The sequence below is a fragment of the Hippocampus comes genome, unplaced genomic scaffold (assembly GCF_001891065.2).
Source record: "Hippocampus comes isolate QL1 unplaced genomic scaffold, H_comes_QL1_v1.1 scaffold118, whole genome shotgun sequence".
Lineage (NCBI taxonomy): Eukaryota > Metazoa > Chordata > Actinopteri > Syngnathiformes > Syngnathidae > Hippocampus > Hippocampus comes.
In genome coordinates, this window is record NW_017805461.1 from 1452719 (window position 1) to 1466581 (window position 13863).

The 13863-nt window shown below is 43.4% G+C and overlaps 1 protein-coding gene across 1 annotated transcript; it reads left to right on the plus strand.

The window, feature by feature from the left end:
- The first annotated feature begins 1566 nt into the window (after positions 1–1566).
- On the plus strand, positions 1567–4781 carry egr1 (early growth response 1). The gene is made up of 2 exons (XM_019874863.1): positions 1567–1777; positions 2452–4781. Exons 1-2 carry the CDS (start codon positions 1567–1569, stop codon positions 3774–3776), a joined length of 1536 nt encoding a protein of 511 aa, XP_019730422.1. The 3' UTR covers positions 3777–4781.
- The last annotated feature ends 9082 nt before the right edge of the window (positions 4782–13863 follow it).

The following is a 13863-nucleotide window of genomic DNA, read 5'->3' on the forward strand; positions in this document are numbered from 1 at the left end:
ATGTGCCAACCAAGTTGGGAGGAACAGTGGATGGTAGTGGTCGCTTGTAGGTTGTAATCTGTGTGCATGGCGTGGGCATATTCCTGAATCAAAATTTGCACAGCATTCTTCTGTCATACTTCCAAGTAAGCTTTCTGCCAGTCAAAGGGAACACACTGATTTCCTCATCATGGAGCAGTGCTGCTGTACTGCCCGGCACTGAAGCTACAGCTGGAGGAGCACGGCTTCTCGCATGCGTTCTCGCTGTGTTGTTGACAAGGCACATTAGGGTGTTGAGTGGCAGACAGATGGTCCCAATGTTGAGCAAGGGACACACGTCTGCCTGATGGACCCTCTCCTCTTGTCAGTATCTTTGCAAAGAGCAAAGAGAGGATGAATACCTTAAAATAGAGCAGAGGTGTGTCCAGACAATAGGGAATACCTTCGACATATCCTTAACGTATGTATGAGTGCATGCAGACATGTATGTTATGTAGGTTGTCCTTCTTCCTATTGTTTATACTATTTTGTAGATTTAAATCTTGCCAAATATACATTTCATTCCTCATATTCACACGAAGTGCATTAGTCCTCCTGAACGAGTGGAGCTTTAAATGAAAATAAATCAGAAGAGTCGGGACTCGGCAGCTGACATGACTTATTGAGCGTTCTGGCCATAATTTTACTCTCCAGCTTCCCTCCGTGCCAAAACAGCGCCGCCTCAGGAAGTCCCAAATAAGGGCAGGCAACTGGAACCCCACCGGAGCCAGTCCTTATGTGGTCATGACCTTATAAGGCGCGGTTGAGCGGGGCTTTCCGGCAGCTGCGCAGGCTGCCTGCTGCACAGATGGGAAATCCAAATGAAAGCTTTGGCATCCGGGGAAAGAGCGAGAGTTATACTGCTGTGTTCGGGAGTTTTTACAAATTGAAGACACATTGATCGAAAAGCTGCGTTGTCTTTGCAATTTACCGCTGGAGTCTCTGCGCGCTCTTCTTCTCCCTCCTGGCCGGCGTCTCGTGTCCTCCACCGCAGTGACTAAATATGGGCTTCCTCCTCCCCAAATATGGACATCTACGTCACAGAGAGAGAGGGTTTATATTCTGCGGGAAACCTTTCCGCTCAGAGACAGCACTGAGAGCCCACAAGAGCAAGCATTAGAGCAGATAGGGAAACACATAGCACTCCCAAACTGAGAACATCGCACCAAAAGTACAAAAGTCAACAAAAAACATTCAATCCAAGAAGGTTAATACCTGTCTGGAAAGCTAGTTTATTATCATACGTATGTATATATAAAAAAACCCAATTGGTTTATTTGTTTTTACAAATGAGTTAAAAGGACACTTTGGATTTTCTCTAAAAAACAACTAACTAAAAAGACAACTGGATCTTTTACTCCTCTCTAAGAGAGAAGAAAAACAAAACAACACGCGGAGCACGGAAGGCAAGGAACGAGGCTGAGCACAGCATCTTCTTACCTGCGCTCAACCAGCGTGCAGCAGACAGCCGGTCTGCACGCTTCTTCGGTCACCGGGCTCCAGGCTCCAGCTTCAGCCCTGCAACAGCTCGAGCGGCACCAGAAGAGGATGGCTGCAGCCAAGACTGAGATGCTCCTCCCAGCACTGCAGATCTCGGAGCCTCTGAGCTTCCCTCACTCACCCATGGATAACTACCCCAAGCTGGAGGAGGTGATGATGCTTAGTTCTGCGGGGACACCCTTCCTCACGGCATCCGCGCCCGAAGGTGCCGGCTTTGGCTCCGGGGAGCCAGGGGAGCAGTACGACCACCTTGCTGGGGGTAAGAGGGCTGCTTGTTGAAATTCACCGTGTCATGTCTTGTGTTGGCGGAGTAAGTGCATTGGAATTGTGCTGTTTATGTTGCATATTTCTTTAGTGTTCATTGAATTACTTGTATCAACTTTGTCTGACATTAAGAATATATTATTTGTGTAATACTTATTATATACATACATGTGACTTTTCCGGCAACAGCTGCTCTAGATTTTATTTTTTATGTTATCATAGAACTGCCCGACGGGTTAAGTGACAAAGTGTCCGACTCGATGCCAATTGTTAGTTCACTTCTATGTTACCGCTTGCTTCCACAAACACTTTAATTGCTCCATTAAAATTGCATTCCAAAAACCAGTTGAGCTGCAGTTACCGTAAATCATCACCCCCAGGCTGTGATTGGCTTAAGAAAATGTGCGTTTGTGTACAATAATGTGTGTGCGTGTGTGTGTGTGTGTGTGAGTGTGTCATTTGTGACGAACAGGAAAAACAAAATAGTGCAAACTGAATTAGCTGTGGTAGAGCAAAGGAAAGTAGTGAAATGAAAGATGATTCGAAAGAGATGGAGATGAACGGAGGTTTGGAGTGGCTGTGAGAGTTATCTTTAAAAAATTGGTGGATACAACTTTGACTTGTTGCCTCTGACACTTTGAGTAATGTCGTGTCTTCTTCTCCTGGCAGATACACTCCCTGACATCGCCTTCAACTGTGAGAAGACAGTTGGGGAGCAGACGTACCCCACTCCAAGACTGCCTCCAATCTCCTACACGGGTCGCTTCACTCTCGAAACTGCCACCACCTGCAGCAACAGCCTTTGGGCGGAGCCTATTTTGGGCCTGTTCACTGGTCTGATGGGCAACATTCCCGCGAGCTCGAGCACTTCATCTGCAAACTCACAAAACTCATCCTCCTCATCCTCATCCGCCCCAACTTCATCCTCTTCGCCCTCTTCTACCTCCTCTTCGTCACAGAGCTCCAGCCTTACGTCCTCCATTCACCACAACGAGCCTAACCCCATCTACTCAGCCGCCCCAACCTACTCCAACCCCAACTCAGACATCTTTCCGGACCAGGGCCAAGCCTTCCCCAGTTCTAATGGAGGCGGGCAGTACCCTCCTCCTGCCTACCCTAACAGTAAAACGTGCAGCACGAGCTTTCCCGTGCCCATGATTCCTGACTACCTGTTCCCACAGCAGCAGGGAGAGATCAGCCTGGTGCCACCTGACCAAAAGCCGTTCCAGAGTCAGTCAAGCCAGCCCTCTCTCACCCCTCTGTCTACCATCAAGGCCTTCGCCACTCAGACGGGCTCTCAAGACCTCAAGAGTGTCTACCAGTCTCAACTGATTAAGCCCAGCCGCATGCGCAAGTATCCCACCCGACCGAGCAAGACGCCCCCGCACGAGAGGCCCTACGCCTGCCCGGTGGAGACCTGCGACCGCCGCTTCTCGCGCTCCGACGAGCTGACGCGCCACATTCGCATCCACACGGGCCAGAAGCCCTTCCAGTGCCGCATCTGCATGCGCAACTTCAGCCGCAGTGACCACCTGACGACGCACATCCGCACGCACACGGGCGAGAAGCCCTTCGCCTGCGATATCTGCGGACGCAAGTTCGCTCGCAGCGACGAGAGGAAGAGGCACACGAAGATCCACCTGCGGCAGAAGGACAAGAAGGCAGAGAAAGCGGCGGCGGTGCCTGTGTCAGCCCCTGTGTCGGCCGCCTCGCCTGCCTCGAGCTTCCCTTCGCCCATCACTTCATACTCCTCCCCAGTGTCTTCTTACCCGTCCCCTGTCACTTCCTGCTACTCGTCTCCAGCTCACACATCCTATCCGTCTCCCTCGATCGCAACCACCTACCCTTCAGTGTCCATGTCGAGCACCTTCCACTCCCAGGTGGCCTCTCCTTTCCCTTCTTCCGTCGCCTCCAACCTCTACAGCTCCCCTGTGCCAACCCCAATGTCAGACCTGCAGACCACCCTCTCCCCAAGGACAATCGAGATCTGCTAAAATCGCTTTCCATGGATCATTTGAAGAGATGCGCGACAGCATCTAAAGACTCCAGAGACTGTTGTTCCCCCGCTCCCCCCCCCCCAAAAAAAAAGAAAAAAAAAAAGAAAAAGAAGCACTTTTGTGACTGCTCTCTGTGCAGTGTTGGGTCAATCCTGAGATTTTTTTTTTTTTTTTAATCCCACCAGAGAGAAAAGGACACATGTCAAGAACTGGGCAAGGATTTGCTTCCTTTCTGCCACAGCTTTGACAAACAAATGCAGCACTTCACATGCATAAAGGACTGAACAAAAAGAGATGGATCCAGCACCGTTGGTTCTTTACTCTCAGGTACAAACAAAACAAAACAGAGAAAAAGTGAAGATTGCCAACAGCTGCAGTGCTCAAACACATCCGCCCTTTGTAGGCATGCATACAGTTCAAGAGACAATGACTGATATACATAAGCTACCATATGTATATTTTACTTGTGCCATTTTTCGTTCTTATCATTCTTTGATATTATTGATGTGAAAATGATTTGCATATTTGCATTGTATTATTTGAAGTGAGCAGGGCCACGATTTCTACATACTTTCTCTATTATGTAGTGATGCTGCTGTGATACGTTTTATTTAGAAAAAGGACAAAAAAAAAAGCACTTGCGTATTCAAGCATGAGTAGGAGTGATGGTTGTTTCTATTTGTAAATATCATCCACCGGTACTCTTTTTCTCTTTCTTACATGTGACATATCGTTGAGGAGAGAAAAGTAAAAGAAAAGAGCATTTCCTCACCGCCAGAAAAAAAAACACAACAAAAAGGACAAATGCTCCCGTTATTTGGTGCCTTTTGTGAAGCCTTGCTGATATTGTGAATCGGCTGCGTGCGCGAGAGAGGATGCGCTGCATCTCGCCTTAAGGACTGAGGGAATATTTTTGTTACAGAATGTAAGTCACACTCGAAGGGAAGAAAATGGGATGAGGGCATTGCTTCGTTTAATTAGAATGTAAGCAAAAAAAAAAAACAGAGAGAGAAAGAGAACATTTTAAAGTCTATTTTTATAACTGTAAATATCCACATCTTCAAAAGCCGGAATGTTGACGTTACCTACTGAGTAGGCACGGGATTCTTTTGTATGTTCGATACATGCAGTTCATTATTTTGTGGTTTTCTTTATTTTGTATTTGTGTTTGTCGAAACAAGTGACTGTTCCTGGCTTCTGAACACAATGAATGCGCTTAACTGCCAATGGGATATTTGGTGTAAAAGATATCCTCCCAGACTTTAAATATAAATAAAAATGTGAATATAAATATACATATATTTATTTCTTTGGGGGCCTTCTTATTTCGACCTATTCATTTTTAAGCGCGTCCATAGCTTGCATTACATTCATTTATTGAAACACAGCGTGAATGTAGTTTGCTGGTCCCCAATCACAGCGACAAGACTCATGCATGACAGTCGCATGCCTATGAACACTGAGCATTTTATCTTGATTCATCCAACGTACTCTCCAAGATATTCTACAGCTTATCTAAAATGCAGTTTAATTTAAGATTTTAAGATTAACACAAGATGCTCCCTAACTGTTGCATACATTTTGCACACTCGCTTTCCAGCAATATAATCCCCCGCACCCACCCCAAAAAACACTTTTTTTTTCCCTTCACGCTGTTATAAAATGTTTTTGGCAGAAAATGAGGATCTTGACTGCGCTGAAATGTACATGGTTACATTTTTCCAGGCTTCCTCCGTCCTTTTTTTTTCTCATCCTGTCGATTCAAAGCACACAGTTGGAGTTCATCATTTAACAATGATTTTCAACTTCCTCTATGTCTACCTAAATAAAAACCTATGGAGACCAGAGCCTTCCTCGTTTCTGGAGAAATGAAGTGTTGTGACATCAAGTAAAACGAAAGTCACAAATGCAAACGCGGCTAAATTTGAAGCAGGAAAACAAGTTGATGACGCTGATGGCGGTAAATGGAAAATAATTAAGATAATTGGTCTCCTGATCCCAAATTAACCCTGTAAATTGGGTCTGCTCTGTTCTCTGGGTTTGTATCAGCATGTGTGTGTCTGTGTACCGTGTACATAATTGGCACCGAGATACATAGCGGCTACGATGCGTCGCTGTTGAGATTTGGCGATGTGGAGAGCATGGAAGCATGCTTCTGCTCTTTGACCTTCTCGGGCCACCATACTACTACAGCTTGATCTCAGCAATATGGAGGTGAGTCTCACTCGTGTGTGTTCTGCCACCATTTTGGCTTCAATGGAAAACACATTCATTGGTGATGAGTTTGTTATTTTTTTCTCCAATACTTTGCCAATGGTTAGTTAAATGTATTTTCTGGAGTGCAAATAAAAATGCAGACTCATTTTATTTCCAGTTATGAAATAATGAAAGACAGGCCTTACCATAACATAAAAATGGATTTAGTTCTTAATGCTGTAATTTGCATCTGCTTCAATTGAATCTTCAAATAGTTTACTTGAGCTCGTACTGATGTTGTTTCAAGATTCCAAAAATGGTGTCCATGAAGTGGATTGAGCTGTGCCTGGTTTGAATCTGTGCAAATTTCGATGTTCCCTGTGTGTGGGTTTTCTTTGGATGAATAAATTCATCAACTGCTCATGGCTGTGTCAACAAGTTTTGTGGCATTAACCCGACACAACTTTTTTGTTCGCATTTCATTTGATTTTTGCCTCCATGCTGGACATACTGCACTGATCTGCGATTGGCTGGCAACCAGTTCAGGGTGTCCCCCGCCTACTGCCCGAAGACGGCTCGGATAGGCTCCAGCACCCCACGCGACCCTTGTGAGGATAAGCGGATTGGAAAATGGATGGATGGATGGATGGATATATATATATATGTATGACTTCCAGTGGGAATAGTCGAAACTGATTTTGTGTTTTTACAGTCAAACTATTTATAGGCAGATGCTCCCTTTCAAAATGTTTTCCTTTTTTAATTACTGCTTTCATATCTTCAGACATATTCATAACCATCAGCAAAACTCAAAAAGCCAAAAGAAAGAGCAAAACACATGTGGCGTTGAAGTCTCACAAGATTTGCTGAGGTCTCGCATGACATCATGCTTCAACATTGAGATTACATGTGACTTTAGTCCATATTTCTCCCCAAATTTTGGTCAAACTCAGAGTTTGTATGACGTTGGAGGTACCATTGTACAATATTGCGCTTGGTACACAGGAACAAAATTACAGAAATAGCAGTGGATAAGTGCTGCTTGATTGAAGATCGTACGTAGCCCATTTGAATGTATTTCGGCTCGGCGCTTTGATATAAACCTGACTGAAGCACGTGCAGCATTCATAGACAGACCTGAATCGTTATTATGTGGCTTGCTTAAAATGCAGAAATGTGTCGCTTCCTTCTTTGTTTATGGAATTATTTCGGTCTCCGGTTGCTGCTAAAGCGCCATTCTGCTGCTTTAGCAGCAGGCCGTTCTTTGTGAGAACAACAGGCTGCGTTTCCTTTCAGCCTTTTTCATGTGAAGGGACAAACATTTCAACTGGTGCGCGTTACAGCTGGGGGCCTGATGTGTCACAGTCCATTAGTGAACCCCTCGGAGGATAGACGGCCAACACATCAAGTACGTGAGGGAAGCGTGTTGGCCATCATTGTGCTCGCCCTCTGATCAGCGGCTCATCCTCACGCTGAGCCTGTTCTGTTCGGGGAGAAAGTTGCGTCGTGGATCAATTCGTTTTTGTAAGCCACAGCGGAGCCACCTCGCGCCCCAATGGGCTTTCACATCAAGAGCGATGCCTTTGTTCAAAAATGTATTTGTTCTCTTATTCTTTTTGGGAAGTGTGTGAGACAAAAAAAGGAAGAGCGGGGAGTAAAAGTACCACTCTCTCTCCCTCAGCCATCCCATCCTATCCCATCCCAGTCACACCGCTCTCCCTCTCCTTTTCCTTTCCTCCTCCCTGCTAGCGCGTAAGATGCTAATGATCTCTCCCCTTCTCCATATTCTGATGCAAGGTCTGTCTACACTTTTCCCTTTCATCCACATACAAATGTGCTCTTATTGCCTCTTGGCCCTCAGGCCTTTTAACATGCCTTTTTGAAATATGCTGTTTGATAAGCACATCGTTGGCCAAGTCCCCGCAGTGATTAGAGCGCTCTTTAATGTGAGCAAGTTAGAGAATGAGTGAAGGGCTCGAGGGCCAGCGGCCATCCGTTCTCTTGTGCCGGCCCTTTTTGACATGTCTCGGGCCATCGGGGAGCGAGGCTAGCTCGAACGGCCCTGACGCTAATGTTATCTTGGGCCCCCGCATGAAGATGAAACACGCGCAGGTCGCCTTCACGGAGACAAGGTACGGTGGGAGGCTACAATCCTCTGTTTTATCTCAAGGACTGCTCTGTAATCTTTTTTCAATATGCTTTGTTGGTCTCATGTCGTGAGCCTTGCACTTCCTCAATGGATTTTTCATCTATTTTCTTGCCAGTGGGGAATGCCAAAACAGTCATCTTGCGCTTTCTGCTGTTCTGCCTCTTAAATCCAACACCTGTTGATCCATTTGGGAGAAGTAAGTTCGATTTAAAATACTTGATTTCCATCCCCCTCACTCACATTTCAGGAAGATTGCGACACTTATCCATTCACAGTGCTTAGCCCGTGTGTGCTCATCAGAACTTGTTGAAACCAATTTAGTCAATGCAGCCAACCAAATTATGGGTCACACAAAAACGTGACTCGCGTGACCTCTCGAGAGTGAGCAGTATGAGCAGTCCAAGTGTGTTCTGCTTTTTCTTTAGCTTTTTGTGATGCCACCACAGAAGAATAACAGTCATGGCCAATAGGTACGTTGCGTCAATAAACATAGAGGCGTAAATTCAAAATATCGCGTCACGGAACGTGTCTGGCTATCTGAGCAATACAATTACGGTAAGTAAATATCAATGGCATGCACTCGGATAAATTCATTTAAGCAGATGCTCTCTGAAATAGCATGGAGCCAACATTAAGGGCAAGCTGAGTGCATCAAAATTAAAGTTACCTGCCAAATAATGAAATCATTCAATATTTCACTTTGTGAAGCTGCTGAATGAGTTTCACATTTAGAATCAATCTACTGAAAGTTTTTTTTTTTTTACAATATTCAAATTGAATCGCACCTATAAATATGTGCTCATCAAGTGTCGCAATTCAATGACAGTCCAGCTCTCACCAAATGCACCAGTGAATCTATACGCAATTTTCATGTTGTAAATTAAATCCAGCATCTCTGACCTGAAACAACAGATGCTCCACTTTCACATCCAGAAATACATCCAGAAAATGAATTTGCACTACCCACTGAGTTAAAACGTGTGAAGCGTTTGTATTTGCATGTTCAAAAAAAAACACGAGAGACGTGAGTGCGCCACAACTGAGATTCTTTGATATTATTTGCGGTACACAAAAGAGACGTTTGACATATCACTTCCCCATCCATCTACAGGTGTCCTGGCAACTTTAGCTCAACTTAATAAGCCGTGCTTATTTGAAGAACATGACTTTGAAGAGACAACAAAACACTGCATGCTTAAGTACCTCCAAATATGACACCCTTTCAACACACCATCAAGTGCACTCCAGCTTTACAAAAAGCACCTGGGTCGCTCTGAAATGCAAACAAGCCTTCATAAGACTTTAGGTGTCAGAGCTAGTAAGAGGGCTCAAGTTGTGTCCCTTTTTCCCTGGAAGTCTGACTGCTACAGGTTACATGCAAAGCTCTCTTAGGGTGTACACAGAGACGCGACATTAGGTAACCCTGCTGAATTCAGGAACATATGACATAAGAATTGCTCATAAGAAGAGGGGTACAAGTTGTGTAGCGCCACAGCTAGCATTTGCTTTGTTTAAAAAAAAAACTAGCTTTTCCTGTAACTCTGATTCAATTGCACAATTTAATAGGAAAGGCACCTTTATTTATGTAGTGCATTTTATACAGGAGGTAAATCGATGTACTTCACAAAATGAAAAATGTAAAGCATTTAAAAGCATTTACAAATAATTTAAGACATTTAAAAGAAAAGTAAAGAAATAAGTAGCTCAATAAAATTACTAAAAGAATGTACAGCGTAAGAACTACTATATATATATATATATATATATAGACACACACACACACACACACACACACACACACACACACACACACACCTGTAGTAGTAGTAGTAGTAGCAATAGTAGTAACAGTGGTGGCTGTAGGAGTTAGTCAGTGGTGTCACACCCAGACAGGCAAACAAATTAATTTTAGCCGATGCCGCATACCTCTAAAAAATGAATGGCGGGCCACAAAAAGCCCCCCAGTCAGTAGTTTGGACAGACCTGGTCCACATCAGCACACCACAACCATCCTGCAGAAACTTGTCCACCTACCATATGACCAGCACTATTACTAAGAACATGCACAACAAATGCATATTTCTCCCCACTTTTTATTGTCCATGCAAAACCACAAATAAACTCCAACATGCAGTAATACTAAAACTGAAATGTAATCTGCCATGAAAAAGAAGTTCCAATCACACAGCTGGAAACAAAATACAATAGTTCTAGGCCAAAGATAACAGAATGGGAACAAGAGGTAAGAAGAATAATCCTTTGTGTCAGTGTTTTATCGTTTTGGATTTCAATGACATAGTGTGTGGTGTGCTGGAGCTGATGCACTTTCATATTGCAACTTGAGGTTTAACAAAAGCGCAGCTTGTCATCCAGCGGTTGCTTAGCCTCATTAAAAGATGGAGGCACAGAAAATAAAAGGGATATTCCTGTGCGGATAGAGCGCCGCGTTTGGGTAAACAGGTGCGTGTGTCTGCACGATGTATGTCACACGTGCCAATATGCTACAGCCATATGGTGCGACCAGTCTCAAGCGTGACAGTAGGCTCGCCAGGGAGTAGGCGAAGTGAGAATTGGGGAGGAGGAGGAAAACTGTAAATGTGTATTATCATCTGGCCAGGTTTTCTCTTCCACCTCCTCAGTACAGATGTCCTCCAATTCTGCTTCTATATTTGTCCCACAGTGATGAGGTGGAACTAATGGCTACTTTCACACCAGCTGATGTCATCAGTGTGCTGCGCCTACGGAGCAGGAGGGGCCCCGCTAAGAACTGCTTGTGGCCTTTCAGCACAACCAACAGTTTAGAGATACCATACCATCCTCTTTTGCTAGGACATGTTCTCTTGTAGGATATTACAAAAGCAGCCTTGATTACTATTATCTATTATAGTGAGCTCCCCTTTTATTGTGGCGGATATGTTCCAGACCCACCTGCCATCATTCAGTCATTCCAGTGTGCTTGTTATTCAATTTGTGAATGATGTACCATTATTAACAAAAATAATAATAATAAACACACGTTTACTTGTATGAACAGGGCCTGAAAAATGGCAGATGCTGTTATTGGTCAGACTATACAATATGTCTTTCATTGCACACAGCAGCGAGAACGTAAATACAGTATTATGACAAAATATCCTCTACTCTTTGGCAAAACACACCACAAGGACAAAAACATAAATCTATCTATCTATCTATCTATCTATCTATCTATCTATCTATCTATCTATCTATCTATCTATCTATCTATCTATCTATCTATCTATCTATCTATCTATCTGTCTATCTATCTATCTATCTATCTATCTATCTATCTATCTATTGATTTATTTTTGTGATGGTTTGACCACTGCTCCAGCCCACACACACTCTGCATAACATCAGTGATCAGAATTCCATGTTGTGAGCCTTCAAATCAATCTGGAATATTTCTGTCACGCTGCCTTCCAAGTGGCTAGTTAGCAGTTAGCAACATGGAGTGAGCCGCATCACATGCTCATTTAGTCGTCATGACCACATGCAGTGGCACGTCAGCATCTGTCAGCTTTGCCCAGCGTGTATTACATGGGGACTGTTAGGCTTCCTCATGTGAAACTCTTGACGGGTTATTAGTGGCAAAATGAAGTCATGAGCCTTGACCGCTGCTGTAACCCAACTGTGAGTGGGGGGGACATTTTAGCTGAGTGACAAAATGCTTCTCCCTCACCATCAAACTAACTTTCTTCAAAAATTGTGTGAATGCTGATCAATGCTGTCTCGACAAAGACATGAGGGACTGAAGTGTGTGAAGTGTCTTTGTTGAGACAGCATTTATGATGCTTGTTGAAACATCACAGCATATCATAACATACATCATAACTTACTGGAAGCAATATTACTCTTCTCTGCATGGTATAACTGAACAATCACATTCTTATCAATGCATGTAAACCAATTAAATACTCAAGGTATACGACATTCATCATATTGAACCAAAAGTGAGCAACATTTTTTTTTCAACCACATGGTCCTAAATTAAACTTCCATTGACCAGTATGAATGTGTGAGGAAGATAAAACTTTTGTCGTTGTTGTTGTTGTGAATTTAACACACCTGTGCTCTATTCACATCTGAAAACTTGTAACACCAGCCAGTCACACAAAACCAGGGAGGGAGAATGTCTAATTGGGTCCAATTTGTGCATTTTCAGTGAGTGGTGATCTCACTTTTGTTGTCAGCGGTTTAGACATGAATGCCTGTGAAGCAAATTTGCACTCAGATACAAGATGTACACCAACTACATTATATTGCAGCAATTTCTTTAGTACTTTCTCATGAAAAAACAACTTTTTTTTTTTAAATTGTGCACTTAATTTTGTGAGATACTGTATTTTAGACCATAATCACAGCCTGTCCTAGCAATACAGTATCATGCACATGCAATGTGTTGGAAGCATGAAATGATGCAAAATGCATCTCCTGTGTTTAGCAAAGCATGAGTGTGTATCTTAATATTCACACCATCAGAAAAACAGCATTTATTTGAAAACTAAGTCTATTGCAAGTTGCTCTTCATTTCCACTCGGTTATTCTGTGATCAGATCATGAACGTGCTCGGCTATCATTGGCTTGGATATAAATACCTCAGTGAAATTACCCCTGTGAGATCCTAACCTCTCACCCGCCAATCATTTTCATCCTCTAATGTATGTGAAGCTGCCATTAATGGTGTTTTATTACAAAGAGTGCATGAAGCTCATGCAAGCTTTTTTTTTTTTTTTATGACTGAGATTTCCCTGTAGTTAAGTGTAATTCTCACATAGAAGGCCAAACGTTTGACCTCATGTGCGCGAACGCACACACACACACACACACACACACACACACACACACACACACACACACACACACACACACACATGCAAAACACAACATTAGAATGTGAGTGAACATCCTCATGTGTGTATGCAGTATGCACACATTTAGTACAGAATGTTGCTGCCTCCATAATGTGTATTGACCCAAACCTTTGCTCGTGTTCTTACCTCAAAACTGGGCTAAAAGCTGTAGTAGAAACGAGGCTGATTATGGTTTGCTTTCTCTCTAACAATGAGACTAAGGTGAATTTACTCCCAGGGTATTTGCTTAGGTTCGCTGTTGTGTTCTTAACGTACTTAGTTAAAGGTAATCCTTATCAGTGTCCAAGCAATTCACAGCACCACTGAATCAACGTTTTTTTTTTTTTTTTTTTTTTTTTTTTTTATTCACAGCACCACTAAATCAATTTTTTTTTTTTTTTTTTTTTTTTAGAATCTGATTAAATTTCAGAGTCGCCAGTTGCGTTCACACGCGCACATTTGCTTCGGTGCTGCTTCGCAAACGAGCATTTGCTTCGGAGCAAATTTTTAAACCACCTCCCTGAGGTGGATCAAATTTAATGCGCACTAGGCTGTTGAGCGGCGCTACGTCGAAGTAAATTTGCACGTGTGAACGCTCCACTGGCGTAGAGTCGGTGCAGCGTCGGAGTAAATCTTGCCGTGTGAACAGGGCTACTGTATGAGAGCCTGTATGATTCCTTTGGGGAGATCAGACTAGTCAACTTCACTATTTCACTTTAACGCTTCGGAGTTGACTAATCACTCATAATTTCTTTTTGGCAGCTTCTTTTCCAATCAGCCAATTTACACAGAAATTTCGACTGGATGTCTGCTGCCGTCGCTATAACACACTATGATGGAGCAGCAAAATGTCCAACTAAACAAG